Source organism: Mchenga conophoros, linkage group LG4 (genome assembly GCF_057382185.1).
Source record: "Mchenga conophoros isolate Kocher_MC1m ecotype Shallow Benthic linkage group LG4, M_conophoros_male_GT1.1, whole genome shotgun sequence".
In the NCBI taxonomy this organism is placed as follows: domain Eukaryota; kingdom Metazoa; phylum Chordata; class Actinopteri; order Cichliformes; family Cichlidae; genus Mchenga; species Mchenga conophoros.
In genome coordinates, this window is record NC_140529.1 from 13,356,516 (window position 1) to 13,374,567 (window position 18,052).

Below are 18,052 nucleotides of genomic sequence, written 5' to 3' on the forward strand. Positions count from 1 at the left end.
TAGCAGCTTTTTATAGATGCATTCAGCACTTTTTTCTTCTTCTTAAATTATGTGTATATGTCTACTTTCATGACTCTGTTGTCCCTTCTGTGTCTTTCAGGCCAGTTTATACCGGGCTGGATACAGTAGGTTTGCTCCTTACTAAAACCACAAATCACATCCAAGGAATTTCACTTTGGTCCAAAACCCTTTTTCAGGCTCTTTGCTTGGCAGGAGCTCCCCTACATTTTTTTCTGCAGGCAGATTATAGCAACAACCCCTTTTATTATTTTCTTTTCCCTTTTTTTTGTCTTGTGGCGAGAGAAGTCATTGCCACATCATCAACTGAAACTCAGTTCCTGTACTTTTGTGTCCGTCACTGACATGGAAACGATGACAAAAACCCCCAAAACAAAAAAACTGCCAGGAGTGTATCCCTTGTATAAAGAGCTGGAGCAACAGGACACAGTTTGGGATGCTTTTTTGTTAGATTTGTTTTTGTTTTTTTAAGAAAAAACACTACAGGACCTGGAAGGAGACAGACTGCTGTTGTTCCTATGACATCCTGCACACTACAAAATCTTTTTTTTTTTTTTTGTCCCTAAAAATATCCACACTTCCAGTTTATCCACTGTCCTGTCAGACCTAACCACACACACACTCTTACATTAAACACCAAGTATAGATTCCTCTACACTTTCCTTTAGTGTCAGACTTCACTAAATGATACTAGAAAAAGGTACTTCTGTTTTTAAACACTACGTTGACATAGAGCTGCTCCCCCCTACATCCCTCTGATGTTAGTATCATGTAATACTGAAAAAAAAGAAAAGAATCAAATTCAGAGGATGTAGGAGCTATTCTTGTTTTTGCCACGCTGGAACATCCAACTTTCAGCTGGAGGAAACTTCTGACAGAAACCACTTTTTTTGTTCTCTTAATAACTTCGAACTTATATGGCATGTCTTTGGGGGGGGAGGGGGGGCATTTTTCTAACGTTTAAAACGTCCTGGCCAAATGTAAAAGGAAACACAAAGAGACTGTTTAAAAAAGACAAGGAAAAAAAGGTCTTTTTTTTCTGCAGTACCTCGTTTGTTTTGCCTGCCGCAGACGTGTCATCATGTCGGAAAAAACAAACAAAAAACACCACGTGGCTCAGTGATTTTGAGTTTTTGTCCTTAATGCTCGCCTGCACATACTCCAGTCATTACTGCAAGTGCAACTCCAACATGGAGACATCACGACCGTCTTTTTAAAGGCCTCGTCCTCAAGTCTGCTTCTTCCAAAAGGAGAAATAAAGGACTCGTTTCTATCTCCTAAACCGTCAGACGTTCCTGCCGATCACATCAAAAAGATCCACAGGACACGAGTGGAACTAGCTTCAGCACCCGCACCACCCGCGTTGGGAAACAAATAACCTGTCAGTCGAACGGACGCCGATCCCTCCTGGCCGTCGTTCGGGAAATGGTGTGTGATCTCGACTCGGCAGAGCAGAGAGTGCAGGGAAGCACAGAGACGGGATTCATTATCGGTTTTGTTTCTATTTATATGCAGTGTTTTCACTAGGTTTTCACATCATTATGTAACTCTTAGGCCCCTCATCATGCTCTCTGGGATGGTTCACTCTGAATACTTTCAAAGCTTTCCTGGTGCACCTGATGAAGGCACAGCAGGACCTGTATGTGTTGCATCTGCATTTACTCTCACGTGGTTGTTGTCGTTATTGCTATTATTTGCCTTTTTTTCAGTTCCAAAGATTTTCAGAGGAAAGCACATTTCTTTTTTTTGTGTGTCCTTGTGTATTTTGTTTTTATTTTTGTGTTTTTCTGCCTTTACTTTATTCTTTAGCTGTAATTTTTATTTTTTTTAATGTGTGGGTTGAAGCTGTACAGCGTCGTAGCAGCACCCCTGGGAAATGTCATAAAAGCAATGTCTGCAAGACAGGGAATACACCTTTAATCCAGCCTGCAGAATATAATGACACTGCTGGGTTTAATTTGGTCTTAAGTGTCATTTATTAGCTTTTCTTTTTTCTTTTTTTTTTTTTTGCACTAACACATGAGCACACAGTGCAGATGCAGAGGTGTTTGCTGCAGACAAGGGAAATCAGAGCAGATGGAGTCATGAGGGATGCACGGAGAGGCAGGTAGACCGAGAGGATATTTCAAAGTGCATTTTCCTGAAGGGCCAAATTAAAAAGTAAATTAGGAGGGGAGGGTGGGGGGCGGCACGATGTCAAAAGGGGTCCAGAGGCCCAGCAGTGTTCACCTTTTTTTTTGAACAATGAAACAATGTGTGGGCGGTCAGTGAAGGGACTTTGTGGCAGTGTTGGTGAAGGTGAGAAGCTGAGCCATTAATCATCAGCTGACAGAATCACAGCGTCCCCCACTGTCTCTCCCTCTCACTCTGCTCCTTTCTTTGGGGGGAAGGCGGGGTAGTACAGTGCAAGGACAGGGTGGGTGGGGGGGTATTTTGTTTTTGTATGATTGTGAAACTGTGTGCAGTGGGTCCAATGAGTATTTTTGATGAGCATTACCTCCTTGTTTTTTTGTTTTTCTTACAAGTATTACCACAAGTGTTGCTATGCATGCATGCTTTTTGCGAGAGAGGAAGGGTGTCGAGTCTTTCTTTTCTTTTTTGTGCATGAACTCAAATCGCAGTGCTGGAGGAGGAAGACGAGGTGGAGCGTGGCGTGTTTACACAGCGGGGGGAGTAAGAAAGAGAGAGAACCTGGGATGATGTGTGATGCGGGGTGACAGCAGTGACGGCTGCTCTCGGTTCAGGCCCTGCACAGTGTCTGGATTGTGGGGGAGGGTTGGGGGGGGGCAGTCCAGTCCACTTCAGTCCACCTGGGTTATCTATGCTCTCTGCTGTGTGGTCCTCATGGTAATCACCTGTCTGTCCCCCCTGTGTTTTTTTTTTTTTTTTAGATTAAAACCCTTAAAATGTTAAGAGTAACAGCATTAGTCCACCCCGGTGAAAAGCTTCTGCGCAGAGCCGTGTTAGTGTTGTTATTATTATGAACCTGCCCACAGAGATGCTCATTTAGAAAGCTCTCCGCCTCGCTCATCCAGCTGGCAACAAGCTGCAGTCACGGCGCCGTTGTTGAGCAGCGACCGCGGCGCAGCTGCTTTCACTCGCTTTTTTTGGTTTGTTTGTTTGTTTGTTGTTGTTGTTTTGGTTTTTTGCCTCCTCTAATTGGGAGTTAATCCTATTTTGAAAAGCTGCGAAGTAACCGCACAGGTGCGCTCGAGGAACACGGACTGAAAACAAAAGTCATCCTCAGCTGCTGGCTGCCGATGCCCCCCACCCCACACCCCGACTCCCTGCACTGCACTCAAGAAGTCAGCCCAGTGGGAGTTTTTGTACAGCAGTTTAATAAATGGGTTTAAATTGCATGTGAAGTTTTTTTCCCTTTCCTCCTCCCTGTCACATGCTCTCAAAGGCTCATTTATCCAAGTGATTTTTTTTTTTAAAAATTAAGTAAGTGACTTGTATTTTCTCACAATGTTTTATTTTGCCATTCTTGTGTCTGCCTTCTGTTTATTCTCTTCATTATTATTGAATGTATATAATAATAAACTGTTTGGTTTTTATACCCGTCTTTGATTTGTTATTAGCTTTTCTGGCCTTTAGTGTCGCAGGCCCTCGCACTCATACCTGCCTCTCGCTCCGTAAACGATCACCCAGTTCTGCTCCCACATGACCTCCAGTAAATTTAGTGTATTTATTGAAACTAAGCAAATCCTGAGTAATTTCCGAGCTGCAGTTCCTTAAAGTGCACAGAGGTGGGTTGGAAACTGGAGATGCTTGCTGTGCATTATTTCTGAAGTGCAGGAGAGAGCTGCGTGAAGCTGAGGGTTGAAAAACACATTTAAGCTCTGTTTAAAAACTGCAACTGAATCAACTTTACATCCACTCTGCATCACAATCTGAAGCCAGGAACTTTTTCTTCCCCAAACATCCAAATTTGAGAATTGCATATAGTACTATGCAAAAGTTTTGAGCTGTCCTTCATTCCTGTTTTTAAATATTTTGCTAGGAAATTCAAAATAGGTGCAGTGACTTGTGAAAACATACATGTAACTACAGTCTATAAGGCAAAAACAGAGTTTGTACGATTCTAACAAGCTTGAAAGTCGATATTTGGTGTGACCACCTTTATTCAACACTTTCTTGTCATTTCTTTAAGTAGTCTTCAGGAATAGTTCTCCAGGCTTATGGAAGGATATTCAAAGGTCGTCTTGGGATGTTGGCTTTGTTCTGTTCTCTGTCAACATGAGCCCACACTGCTTCAGTAATGTTGAGGTCCGGGCTCTGGGGGAGGCCAATCCATGACTGACGGTGCTCCACTGTGTTTTTCTCTATCCAGGTCTGCTTTTACTGCATTGGCAGTCTGTTTGGGATCATTGTCGTGCTTTAAAATGAAGCTGTTGCCAATCAGACATTTTGATCTAAATCTCGTGGCACTTTTCTGCATCCACAGTTTCCTTCAGCTTTGATAAGCTCCAACACCACTGGCTGAAATGCAACCCAACCATGTCAGAGCCACGGCCGGCTGTAGACACTCTCTGTTATACATTTGTCCTGATGACCTCTCTGCATATTAACAATTTGGACCAATAATGTCAAATTTGGATCCATCACTCCATCAGACCAGTTGCCACTGATTTCCAGTCAGGTTCTTGTGTATTTTGGCGACCTCAGCTTTTTCTCCCTCGTTTCACAAACAGCAGACTGATCAACTGAAGGGCTAGATGCATCTCTCAGGTCCTGCATCATGTCTGGATCTTTTTTCATATGTCTCAAGGACCTGACTTTCACATACTGCTCATCTGGCGTATATATTTTTACAAGCCTTGCCACTTCTTTGGTCCTCCACTTGTCCATTTTTAAGGACACTGTTATCTATGTTATCTATTTTTCATAGATTCAACTAAACAAATTCTGTTTTTTAAAAGGACTGAGCTGAGAATGAGTGAAGAAGGCAGGCATTGTCTAAAGAAACACTTTGAAGGATCCTCAGAAATTGAAGGCACTCACTGACTCCCATTTCTTCTTGATGCAGTGACCCTCTTACCTCACAGTTATCAGGAGGTGATAGAGCACATTCTCAGATAGGGTTCTGGATTTGTTGAGCTGGCAGCCATTATGTTATTTCCTTCCCATGATTGTGTCAGTCTTATCATTTTCTTTGCAGTGTTTGTCTAAGTGAAGTTATCCAATCAGGAGCGAGCTTGCTTTAAATGGAACAAAACCCTATACCAAGCAGAGATAAGGGAGTTTCTCATTAGACATGAGAAGTCGGGGAGTCAACTGAATGCTGCAATATTTAGATAACAAGCTTCCAAAGAATCCCTGCTCAGACAGTCCAGAAACGTGGCCTCCTCTGTGGGGCGCGAGCCGGGTGATTGATGGAGGTGCCACATGCCCACCGTTTAACGCAGCTCAGCGGTGCTACGTTGCAGTTAACTCTTGACTTTTCTTTTCTTTTTGTTTTTACTCCTCCAGACCAAATTTACTGTATGATAAGCTCTTCCACCACCTCCAAACTTGCTCATCACTGCCAAGGGGGAAACAAACTGGAACAATCTTTAATTGCATCTAGAGTTAATGGCTGTAAATGGGTTGGATGTGGCAGGAAACCTCATATCCCTGCTAATTGCACTAATGCACAAGAGGCCAATTGCCAATTTGATGGCATGCTCTCGCTGAGTAATTGAAGTTGGGCTAATTGGAAGAATAGGCAGAGGCCTGACAGAGGAGGAGGTGTGTGAGAGATTGCATCTTTTGAAGTGGGGAACTGACCTTTTGTGGATGGCAAATCACTACAGGCCATCGGAGGGAGGAAGGGAGGGGGCAAGAAAATAAATGGCACACTGAATCATCTTCTCTCCCGTGTATTACAGAGGGACGAATTTCTTATTGCACATTCTGCCTCTTGTAAATGAAACCGTGACTATGATAGTTGCTACTAAAAAGGTTTTACATCTACCTAGTCATCTACTATGACTTGTTACGACGTTGCCCCCTGGTGGCTGCTCCCTGTACACAAGTGTTTGTTTACTGCAAGGAGGCATTCAAATTATTAAGTGGACATTAAAAAAGACTGAGCTCTGACAGAACGAAATCCTTTATGTAGAAGTCTTTTTTTATTGAGCACATTATGCAAGCATTTGTAAAATAAAGGTTACACTTTATAATAAGTGACTAAGAGCGTAATTCTCCTGTAATTGAATGGACTTTTAGTGCATTTTTTTTTAAGTTACAGTGTAATTACATTTAGTTACAAATACTTAGAGGTAGGCACACTAGAATAAGGTGAGAACAAGTTGGGTTTTTACAGAAAAAAAACAAAAATCACATGTCATAAACACACTGTAGTTTTCAGCACAGGCTGCATTATGGAGTGGATTAATCTTGCTTTTCTTGCCTGTTTATTTAATATTCATTATGTTGATTTGCAGGATGGATGTTCTGTTATTCAACTGTGCTTTTCTTTTACTAATATAAATGTGTTGAGGACTTTTCTGCCTTACAAGAAAAAACAAATACCATCAAATTTGCAGAATCTGTGCACTACTCATAATGCCTTATGCACTGCTTAAATTTACTAAAATTACTTACACACTAATTAGCTTTACTTGCAGTATAAGTTTTTCTTTGTTTTCTGTAAAACCCTGATTTGTTATCCCCTTATTCCTTTGTGCCTACCTTTAAGTATTTGTAGGTAAATATAATTACGTCATAATAAAGTATTGACATTCCGTTTAATCACAGAGGAATTACGCACTTGGCCTCAGGCCGTATTTTTAAAGTGTTACGGGGTAAAAAAGATGCCTATGTTGTATCTTTCTACATCACTCCAGTTGTTTTGCAGAAACGTGTAACTGTGACGTAACTTTGAATATGAAGATGCTGATCAGTGATGGCACGAGCCCTCCCACAGCGCTGACGGATCTCCTGTCCTATCTCCTCCTGTCTTGTCTCATTTCGTCTGATCCCGCCTTCCTTTCCTTTCTCACCTCGTTCTCTCTTCTCGTTCCTCTCAGTTGTCCTCTCGCTCCTTCGTGGATGTCTCTGCTCAGCAGTTTGGCACCTTCAAAGCGACACTTTCACGCCTCCTGTCACCTCAGGGCTATTATCTGCCATCTCCGAGTAGCAACACACACACCGTGACTGAGACGCCCCACTGTTGAGAATTCGCCCCGTGGATTTGCCAGAACAAAGCTGGACTATCTGAACCCGTCCAGCCTCGATGATGAAACTCAAGCAGATGAGTCATGCTGCTGAGCCTGCTCTCTTTGGGGGCGACATATGATTTTAAATCCTACAAACACACTTAAAACACCATTTCTTATAATACTAAAAATATTTACATTTCGCACATTAAAGTACAAATTAGGCCATGAGGTGTGTAAGGCCTTATTCAGATAAGGTTTTATTCATGTCCATAATATTCATCGTAGGGTTCATTGTAGTTGGTAGTCTGAGGGCGAGGAATGGTGTAATCTTTGTCGGTGTCGATTTCCTGAAACACAAAACATCGCTGCAATTAATACCCTCGATAAAGTCCAATTAATCCTACAATATAGCTCAGTCACGTAGTTAAAAGGTCACACTGTTGAATGTTGGACCAGCAGGAGTCGGATGGTTTATCCTTCAGTACTCACCGTCATGGAGAATCCCGACTCGTAGGGCGATCGCAGCGATTGCTCAGCTCTCCGGCCTGAAGGGAGACGCGTTACACAGTCAGCTAATTATATACATTATATGCGTTCATCGTAAAGGCGCACAGTGAGAGCTGAGCTGACAGATATCAGGAGTCATTTTCTAAGGTTGGGTTCATTTTTACCTCATGTTTGAGGAAAGCCATTTGGCTAATGTGTCCTTATTGATCATAGTTAGTCTATTCTGTTTTTTTCCTGCTTTTGCGCCTTTAAAATGAGAATGAAACAACATCCTTTATGGATCTGTGGTGCACGCAAACTTTAGTTAGATGATGTAGATTTGAGGAGTGCAAAAAAGTGGGGCATTAAATTGATTAAAAAGAAATAATCATTGCCGATTAGAGTGGATCCCAGGTGGTCTTTTATTAAATAATCATCATATCCTATAAAGTCATGAGAGTAATAGGCTTGTACTGATGAACATCTTTTAAACTGTCAGGTCGATCCTGAATTCTTCCGTACACGTGACTTAGTATAAATCCTTAAATGCGAAAATTCTAGTTTACCAGCTCTATTGTACATATGTGAATATTTACTGGTATTTTTAGGTCTTTGTCAAAGAAAATGAGATATCTCTTGGATTGCTAGTCAACCAGATGTGGTTAGGAATGCGGTGAGGATTTAAATAGTCAATTTCAAAAGATAATTTCAATAATCATATTACCTTTATGTCCCAAATCATCTAACTGTAAGTCACACTTTTTTTAATCAACACAACAGCATCTCACCTCTCTTGTTCTCCAAGTCATTCTCAAAACTTCCATTGTCTCTCCCCTCCTTCTGGCTTCCTAGTCCTGGCATATCAGCATTGGGGCTGGTCCATCCTGCAAAGCTCAGAGGGAGATCCTTGGACTTCACTTCCCCATTGCAGAAGAAGGCGACCTGGGACAACCCATGCCCAATCAGTAACACCCAGCCATTTGCTACCAAGGCAATGCTAATTACTGGGTCATCCCAATTTGGCCGACGGCCCAGCTCGGGGTTCCCCTTGGTGAACATAGTGATCCACACCACCCAGATGCAGGCAGAGAGAAGCAGTGTGACGAAGACCAGCCCACTGTGCAGCTTCCCTTGCTGGTTGATGGGTCCTGTGTAGCTGTAGCTGTAAGTGCAATAATTGCGGCACAGGAGGTGCAGGGAAAGAATAAAGCTGATAGCCAGTAAGCACAGGACGTAGATCAGTAGCATGACGAATTCCCCCTGGCTGTACTCGCAGCGCTTGTTATCCCGGACCAACACGATGATCAGCCACTCTGTGGCAATGATAACTTGCACAGTGAAGAGCCCCAGAGCCACAGCAGGCTCTCCCCAGCCTCGAGCTGCTGCAAAGCCCAACAGAGCAAGGCAGCGAGCCAGCAGGCAGGAGAAGGCCAGCGAGAAGAGCACGCCAAAGAGGAACAGCCTAGTGGGGCACGTCTGCGGGGTGAGACTGATGATGAAAGAGAAGGTGATGCCAAAGATCCCCGCCGTGGCCAACAGGAACAGGGACATGGAGGCCACCATGCCTCCGATGTTGCTTTTTCGATAATGGCGGGATGAGATGCAGACACACAGGGACCAGATCAGCAGGGTTAAGAGGAGCCCTATACTTAGCAGGAAGCCCGCAGTGGCCAGGGTCTCCAGCACAATCCCCCATGCTGCCCGGCGGTCACACAGATACCTGTACATGGGATGCAGCCCGTTGCCGCAGCCTCGGACTCCGATCAGGGATGTAACATTTGAGGAAACGGTTGTGGTGGTGGTTGTGGTACTGGTTGAGGTGCTGTTGGCTGACTGGCACAGACAGGTGAGAGGGGCATAAAAGAGGAACAGGAGGGGAGAAAGGGATTTCAGGTTCTTGGATGAAAGGGCCATATTCATTATAGTAATCCACACGAGGATTCAGTCCTCCTTTGTTTAACCGTCCTTTGATGTGGCAGGTCTTTAATCCTGAAACAAAAAAAGAGTAAAATACATTTCACGCATGTTTGACTGCAAAACTGTCAGTCGGGAGGAGAAGTTTGTCCGAAACGCATTAAAAGTCTGCAAATCAAGCATGGTGAAATGGAAGCTAACATGACAGAGGTCACAGCATGGAAGAGACAAAAGGAAGAAGAGGTTTGACAGTAGCTCGTGTGAAGAGCACAGGAGGAGAAGGGAGTGTATAAACATGCCAGAACAAAGCAGGGAAATGAATGAGCCGTTGCAAAGCTTGGAGGAAAAACTAGCTGCAACATGGAGGCGAGGCCGGGACAGAAAAGGAGACGTAGCGAGCGCCGTCACACAACACGATTGCCGGTTATAACCAGTTAAGATTAGAGGTGAGAGACAGTCAGATAGTCACTTGTGATAGCTGAGGAGCACTTCCCGCATTACACAGTGGAGTCTTTGTTCCAGCACCAGAGATTTAAATATGACCTTTTTGGCAGTTTTAGCACAGGATAAAAAGGCCTCGTGTCCTCAACTTTGCCCCATCACTTGCTCACAGGGGGTTACAGAGGTTTTTACCAATTCCAAACATTATTTTGATGTCTATTATTAGACATCAAATCAAAATATAAATAGATTCACAAGCCTGACCCAACCTTTATCGAATACACTTACCTTTTATCCTCTGGGATGCAAGTATAAGCAGATCCACCTCCTCCGAATTACACTCAACTAGTCTCAGTCTGACGTTCAAGCTGCGGTAAACTCTTGTTGATGTTCTGCACCTCTTATCTTGATGATGTGCTCATTTCTCTGCCAGCAAGAGAAATGAGCACAAGGGAGAAGAGGGGGAAAAAAAGGACGAGGTCCAAAAGCACCACCGGAGAGGATTGTTTTCAACTTGCTTAGAAGGTTGGAAACCTGTACCTCCACAAATTCTTGGCTTTTAGATCCCTCCCGTCTGCTGTGCTTCGCTGCGTCCCTCCCTGTGATTAAGGTGGGGCTCCCACACACCTGGAAGCGATGAGAAGTCACACCTCCCAGATTTATGAATCTCATTTCCCATAAGAATTTGCATCCCGTCTGTTGATAATGTGGTCATGTGTTTCACCTGAGGTGCAGGGTCACAGCTCAGCAGAAGTAAGAATCAAGGGCGTTAGGGCGAGCCCGCCTGACTCATCCCACCATCACCTGGATACAGAACAGGAGCAGCAGTCTCCTTGGTTACTAGTAAATCACAGCCATAACACTTGAAATTGGCGAGTTCGCCACAAGTAGGGTTGCATCAGGAACAGAGAACGCTTTTCACCGTTGCAAGCCCATACGTAACACCTCCGCTCATGCCTGCACACGCACATTGTTTAAGGGTGTGTTCAGCTGAAGCTTAAGTCACTCTTCAACTAAAGTTTGCTCTAAAGCCCAGAGGGACTTTTTCCATTTGTAAGCTGGTTTGTTGCAGGAGCAGGGTGTGTGCACACGGATGTTGGCCAATGTAAACATCTCCTTCGAATAAATGTTTCAAAGGCACCAATATGTTGTACATGGAGTGTCTGTGTGCATATTAGACACTCGGCAACCCCGCTGTCTGGGAAGCGCGACAGTGTTGAAGGATGCTGACAGAAAGTGTGTCTTTAAGACTTTTTGGGGCCTTTCTTGCTGCATTGAGAAGGTAAACTTGTATTTTAGGTGCTCCACCAACTTGGATCTGATTAAACTCTCTCGCACTGGATGGAGAGCAATGACTGAGCATATTCCCAGTTTTATTAGTCCAAGGAATCCGAATCGATGTTTAGCGACCCGATGGTTTCCTTGTACTGAGACCTTGTCGAGGTTTACATTGAGACTCTACACAACATCCTCAACAGTGTTTGTTTTGAGCACAGTTGTGTTTCGGTTGTTTTTCTCTCTCTCGGGTTTGCGAGTTTCACTTTAGAGTCTGTTGGGTGTAGCATTTTGATTTCTAATGTTTGCCAGGAGCAAGTTTGAAGACGTTTGGAGTACAACACAAACACAGTCAGAGCTGACTCACTGTCATGTGGTCATACCAGTCTCAATAAACATATTCACCAAAGCCTAAAACTAAAGTCTTTTAGTGTAGATAATTTTAATTTATTTTGATTAGTTTCTCTTTTTTTTAATGTTTCATTTAGTTTTTAAAAAAAAAAATCTAAATACAGTGAAATTTTGTGATGGCTGGTGGATTCGTGCCCCAGTTTTTTGTAATCTGCAGACTTTGATACGACTGTAACACCAGATTCAAAAATCTTCCTAGCTGTGCTAATGAGCACATAAAAACCTCAACACAAATAAAATAACCATTTTTCATGTGAGAGCACAAATATTTGCATTTAAATTGGGACTTGCTGTCTGTAAGCAAAATGTCATGAAGTCTTTTAATAGCCTGCAAAGAAGTTTCATTAGTTATACAGTGTGTTTTGTATACTGTATAATGTTTAGCATATCAGTTGCTCTATGGGACATGAAGTGTTTAAGGGGGACACTAAAATAGTCTAATGAGTATTGTGATCATCTTCTCTGGCAAGGAGAGCAAATGAAGCGAGACGAAGGTTTTAGATTAATTTATCTTTCATCAATACATTTTTCTTTAACTTATATTAATTATTTATATAGCACCAACTCAAAGCAACAGTTGCATCAGGGGGCTTTACGTTGTAAGGTTAAGATCCTACAGAAGATCCCTATGGGCAAGCACTTGGAGACAGCGAGAAGGAAAAACTCAATTTGAACAGGAAAAAAACCTCCGGTAGAACCAGGCTCAGGGAGGGGGAGGGGCAGCCATCTGCTCCAACCAGTTACATTGGAGAAAAGGGATGAAAAAGGAGAGCATAGAGAGGCAAGAACAAACACAAACGAATGCATCAGTACTTCAACATTCTGGATCAACTAGAATCTTTTCAGCGAGCTTTTAGAACAGCCTGAAAATAAGGAAACAAAAAGTCCAGCCTAGAAGAAATGGGTGGACTAGCTTTTCAGCATCACTCTGAGACAAGATGTTTCTAATCTTAGAGATACTGCACAGATAAAAGAACACAGTCCTACATACCTGTTTATATGCACATTGTTGGGCATATCCTGATTAAAAATGACTCACAGCATTACTGGAGGCTGAGGTAGTGCCATCCAGAGTAAGTATCTGCTTAGACATCATTAAATTTTTAGGGCAGAGTAGAATAACCTCAGTTTTGTCAGAATTTAGAAACAGGGATTTCGAGGTAATCCAGACCTTTGTATCTTTAAGACATTCCTGTAGTTTGACTAATTAATTTGTGTCATCTGGATAGCAATAAAAATGTAAGCAACATTTCCTAATGATATTGTCTAAACAAAGCATGTATAATGTTAAAAAAAGAGCTGCCAGCACAGAACCCTGACTCCCTGTTTACATGAAAAAACTGGAGTCTGTCAGATAGGTCTGATTCAAACCGTATACCAGCAGCGTACTCTAGTTACTGTTGTAAAATGATGTGATCGACAGTGTTTGATATCTATACGTAACAAAATTTAAGTACTACAGTGGTCCCTCGTGATAGGTGAAATCCATTAAGTAGCCAGCTTTATTTTTTATAACTACTATTATTATTATTGTTATACACTACACACTTTATACACTTTTCTCAGACAGGCATCAACATTTTCACATTTTCTCTCTTGTTTAAACTCTCAAAGTTCAAACCTTGGTAGAAAAATAAGTCCAGCATTATACAATGAAACCAAAGCCCCCACGGTTGCCTTTGATGGTGCAAAATGTTTAATCGACATTGTTGTGTTTGTTGGGGAGAAAACTTACAAACATACAGTGCAGCACTTCAGAGTCACACTGCTAGCGGTCGAAGATTTATGTAAATTTGACAAGCTGAACTCATTCTGTACTGTACTGGAGACACGAGGAGATTGATTGACAGTGGTCTACAGCCAATCACGACGCAGAACACAATGCACTTCCCAAAAAAAACCAACAAAAAAAACAAACATGCAAAGTTGCACAAATAAAATCTGTGAAACAGGAAGGCTGCGAACGGTGAACCGCGTTATAGCGAGGGACCACCGTAACCGTTTTACACCGTTTAGCAGGAAGACATATCATTGACCTGTCAATCAGAAATCATCAGCCAATGGGTGCATGGTGTTTATAGTCAGATCCACCTTTCCTGTTTACCACCGTGTTTTTGTAACCAACATGGTGATAAAGAAATGTTCATCTCGAGGCTTCAAAGCAGGATGTCTCATTTTTTACGTCCTTCTTTTGTAGTGTTTTAAATTGATGTAGCATTCTTTCCTATCGGCTGATAAAAAGAAGCCTGATTATCAAGTATAAAAGAGAAAAAAATCCCACTCCTCAATTGATCTCTTCAATGAATGCTTGTTTAAACCTTGTTTTATACAACATGTCATTCATTTTATAAATTGTTGCTCCCATTTAGCAGGAAATGGGTGATAAAGCAAGATACACTCAAAACAGTGGGTGATGTCATGCTGCCAGGTCCATCATTTATGTACAGTCTATGATTTAATAGTGATTTGATATTATTTTTCTTTTACTGATTTAAAAAAAATGCCATGTTACTCTGTTTATGTCTTTCAGAAAAAAAGATGAGGGTAGTAAAAGTAGTGAAAATAAACTGATTTTTATTTCAGCTATTTGGACATGCCAGTTCACAACACATCTTCCATAATATTGTGTTTGCAAACACAAAACTTATTTGCCTTTAACTTCTCTAAGGAGGGAAGTGCAGGTAGCAGCAAGGACAGAAAGAGATGGAAAGCAGGACAAAAAGGAATTCCTCCTCAATGATCGCGTGAAAGAGCATTGTAGTTTTTCACCATTACAGCATGTTGCACACCCACACTGCATCCCTTGGTGTTTACAACAACCTTGTGCACAAGGAGTAGAAAATACAATGCAAAACAAAAGAGGGAGGAAGTACAAAAGGAAGATAAGGTAAAAAGGTTTAACGCTTAGAACAAATTATTTACATTTGTAATTACAGCTAGAAGCAAATACAAGCTAGTGTTGACAAGTGTTTTGCTTGCATCCATTGCCGTGGGTCGGGAGTGGCACAGGGAGGCAGGGAAGTCCACATGAGGAGGGGGGAGGAGTCGGGAGGAGACTACGCTAGGTGGATGAAGGGGAAAGGAAAAAGGTAGGTGGAGATGGTTTTCTCGTCTTTTCATTTCAAGTATATATACTGTAAACAGTATCATATTATAATATAAAAACAACATCATTATGCTTTCCGTCCACTTAGTGGCGCAAAGCAAGAGGTAGATAGACGAGAGGGCATTAGGGGGTTTGCTGGCAGCCTTATCACGACGTGCCAAGCTGAGGTGGAGAGAAGGCCAGGTGGAAAGGATTAGACAGAGGAAGGGTGCAGGCAGGCGAGGAAGGCTGGAGGCAGTGGGTTTAAATGATTCCGTATTTGGCCAAGTCGCTGAGCTCCATGTCGCCGAAGGCTTCCCATGGGCACACCACTGAGAAGTCTGTGCCAAGACCATCCATGCCAGGGATATCATCACCAAAGCTGGAGAAAGAGGAAACAAAGAGGTGAGCGTCCAAAGTCCTGATCTGTTCCCTAATCTATACATTTAAATATCACAAAAACTGTGTTTTACCCCTTCTGGCCTGGCTTGGGGGCCTTGCTCTTGAATGTGCGGGTCTGCCTCTGCTTGAACTTGGGTGGCCCCTTCTTGGGTGTAGTGGGGCCTGTGGTTCCACCGGGGGCCAGGGCGCTTCCTGCTGGGGGGCTGGCGTTCATTTCTACTGCGGATCTCTGAAGGCAGAAAGACATTGATAAAGCCTCGCATTGCCTCCTGCTGCCCTCGTGCTAATCCTGTTTGCTTCCAGCGCTCGGTGCCAATCCATGGAGATTACACAGATTAGCTTTACAGACAGATTAGCTCTAATCCCACTGTAATCCACAGTGGACTAATTGCCCTTCTTGGACAGCAAGAATGACATGTGCAATAAGGGGAAGACCTTCATTCTTGACCTCCAACTTTTCCATTTGCTCTTTCATCCACCTGACAGTTTGGAAACCAGACTCGAAAACAAGTTTGTCTTAACTTTGATAATCTTGATATAAGGTTTTTTTTCTTGTTGTTTTGGCTGAATAAGTGAGGCTGTTATTGTCAAATCACATCACGGCGTTCTCTTCACTGTATTGAAAACGCCTTGACCAAAACATCCCTGCCTGTTCCCTTTGCTCTCGTCTTAAGCCGTGTCCTTTCTGAGCCCCCCTTTCCTCTGACTGCTAACACTGTTAAGGCATTCTGACAGAGGTGGAAGAACACCCTGGCTTGTGATGTTATGCACCACCTGCAGATACAGACAGCCTGCGGATGCAGAGGCTCTCCTGATCTTTCAGCTGAACGGTGATGCAGAGACGCTGCCCGGCAGGCTCACGACCATCTGTTTGCTTTGATTGAACGTTTTGCAAATCCAGTGCATCTTTGTTAGCCCAAAATAGATGTAGATTTTATTTTTTTTATTGCCTTGTTGTCTTTCTTCCTGCTTTCCTTGTATTCGTTTACAATTTTAGCAGATACATTATCATCACACTAAATTATCATTGTTATCTTTCCAGCTGTCAGTTATCCACGTACCTACGTATCTACTGCTACTTTTATCCTTATTATATGTTACATTGTAGCGCCACCCGGGTAGTTTCATCACTAAACAAAGTCAATAAAGTTGCAGCTGCAGAGTTTGCACTTACTTGCAGTCACAGATTTCCCAGTTGCTGCTCAGAGCTGCTTCTCTCTGCTCCTTGAGTAAGTGAAGTGTGTTGTCTGTGTTGCACTTTTATACTATTAATTCTAATCCCCACATCAGCCTTTTTCCAGTCACATGGTCACCAGAGAAGGTCAGCCAAACTTCTCCACCCATCCAGGATCTTCTGCTCCCCGCCCTCCCCACCTCTCAGCTCCCTTGTTCCCATTGGCCCCGCCCCACTGCTGTCCTACCTGCCATGGGATGGAGGTGGTGCAGCCTGCTGGAACAGATCATTCAAAGATCAATCTGGAAGGACTTTTATCTCGCTTATCCCTCTAAACCCCAGCACGCCTGCATTTAGCTTTGTCGTGAGAAGACAGCCGGTCGCGTTTCAGGCCCATGTGAGACGTTGTTTTCACATGTGGGTCTGTGCAGCTACACCAGTAAACAAAGAGCAACCCGACCTTGAGGAAATTTAACCATACCAACAGCTCAAATACAATTAAAAGCAACTTTAATGTGAGAGGTATGAAATTTGAAAAAACAAACAACAACAACACTCATTGACTCAGGTTCAGGCCCAAAGTCAAAGATCCAGCCTTTCTAGACTCTCCAATAATGCTTCTATGATACCAAGAAGTATCATAGTAAACTCGGCTATTTACCTTTAATTACACATGATATATGCATGAAGATTTAAGCAAAAAAAAAAAGTGCATTTCAGTTTTATTGTGGGAATTTGATAATGTCACATTTGCAGCCTGGAAAATGACAACATGACAACATGTTTACACATTAAGTTTCTGTAGCCATGTTTGGTTTAACAGGTATTCCTGGAATCAGCGTTAACTACGCAACCGTTTCGGTCCGAACCTTCACAGCGTGAGTTTGGCAGCTTCACTCTCAGAGACCTGCAGCAGTGTGGGAGGTCCACTTGAACAGTAAATGAACTCATTAACACCAATAAAAAACAAAAGACCTCCCTCCTGCCAGTTCCGTTCTTTTTAATGAACATAAAAAAAATCTAGAACTCGATGAAGAGCAAGATGAGCAACCTTCGACTTCATGCTTCTGAATATTTTTTCTACAGAGTGGAGATGAAATAAGAGGAAATGTTAAACTGAGCCTCGCTGGGTGGCTACCTGATATCTTTTTTTTAAATTCCAATATCCCAAGGGAGGAAAATGACAGGAAAAACTGCAATTCTTAATCGACACTTCTCTAAGCCATTAACATTTAAATGCTTTATTAATTCAGCCTCACTCATCTGGAAAAGAACGTCCACAGTTGATTTAATACTTTAGATTTGCTCATGAAAACTTTCACATGAGAAACAACTTGCATGAATAAATCATAACACAAGATGTGTAACATATAAATATTTACTGTTTGAGGGAGAGCGAAACTTTCTCGTCTTTTCCATACGGGCTGTGTGTGGAAAGTGTTGATCTAAAGGTCGGATCCCAGATTAGACTGCTTGGAAGCGGGATAAAATAAGAGAAAGACACAACACAACCACATAACGCTGACTCAAAACATAGGAAGACATCGTCTAATTTCTGCTAATTTAACATAAAGTCAAGAGGCGTTTAATGCAAATTTAACCACACAGACATACACTCCTATATTTATCCAAAAACAAGTAAAAGTCTGATTTAATTGAAAATCTTTTCATTTAAAAAAGGAATAAAGAGAGAGACCTGGA

General features: G+C 42.5%; 3 protein-coding genes across 9 annotated transcripts in view; 1 reads left to right on the forward strand and 2 right to left on the reverse strand.

Annotated features, from left to right (window-relative positions):
• The window catches only part of LOC146575654 (RNA binding protein fox-1 homolog 2-like), a 52,207-nt gene extending 51,251 nt beyond the window's left edge, over nt 1–956 (forward strand). For 6 of the 7 annotated variants that reach the window (XM_085270446.1, XM_085270447.1, XM_085270448.1 and 3 more), the window contains one exon: nt 101–956. In XM_085270446.1, the coding sequence (XP_085126572.1) occupies nt 101–145 (45 nt within the window). In that variant the 3' untranslated portion in view covers nt 146–956. The remainder of the gene's footprint in view (nt 1–100) is intronic. The other variant, XR_014892165.1, reaches the window with a different exon arrangement.
• A 5,153-nt stretch (nt 957–6,109) lies between these two features.
• LOC146575655 (retinoic acid-induced protein 3) lies at nt 6,110–10,609 on the reverse strand. The gene is made up of 4 exons (XM_085270452.1): nt 10,293–10,609; nt 8,438–9,638; nt 7,653–7,708; nt 6,110–7,510 (listed from the first exon to the last, which is right to left on the reverse strand). The coding sequence occupies exons 2-4, from the start codon at nt 9,567–9,569 to the stop codon at nt 7,421–7,423; spliced, it is 1,278 nt and encodes a 425-aa protein (XP_085126578.1). The 5' UTR covers nt 9,570–9,638; nt 10,293–10,609; the 3' UTR covers nt 6,110–7,420.
• A 3,635-nt stretch (nt 10,610–14,244) lies between these two features.
• Nucleotides 14,245–16,488, reverse strand: pde6hb (phosphodiesterase 6H, cGMP-specific, cone, gamma, paralog b). The gene is made up of 3 exons (XM_085270454.1): nt 16,352–16,488; nt 15,249–15,406; nt 14,245–15,157 (listed from the first exon to the last, which is right to left on the reverse strand). The coding sequence occupies exons 2-3, from the start codon at nt 15,389–15,391 to the stop codon at nt 15,040–15,042; spliced, it is 261 nt and encodes an 86-aa protein (XP_085126580.1). The 5' UTR covers nt 15,392–15,406; nt 16,352–16,488; the 3' UTR covers nt 14,245–15,039.
• Nucleotides 16,489–18,052: the final 1,564 nt, after the last annotated feature.

What these genes read in the sequence shown, in the direction of transcription:
- pde6hb (XM_085270454.1), bottom strand. Translation starts at nt 15,391, where the DNA reads ATGAACGCCAGCCCCCCAGCAGGAAGCGCCCTGGCCCCCGGTGGAACC. An exon ending in CCCAAGCCAGGCCAGAAGGG is followed by an intron (nt 15,158 to 15,248) that starts GTAAAACACAGT and finishes CTCTTTCTCCAG; the next exon opens with CTTTGGTGATGATATCCCTG.
- LOC146575655 (XM_085270452.1), bottom strand. Translation starts at nt 9,569, where the DNA reads ATGAATATGGCCCTTTCATCCAAGAACCTGAAATCCCTTTCTCCCCTC. An exon ending in TGACTTGGAGAACAAGAGAG is followed by an intron (nt 7,709 to 8,437) that starts GTGAGATGCTGT and finishes GTCTCCCTTCAG; the next exon opens with GCCGGAGAGCTGAGCAATCG. An exon ending in AGTCGGGATTCTCCATGACG is followed by an intron (nt 7,511 to 7,652) that starts GTGAGTACTGAA and finishes TTTGTGTTTCAG; the next exon opens with GAAATCGACACCGACAAAGA.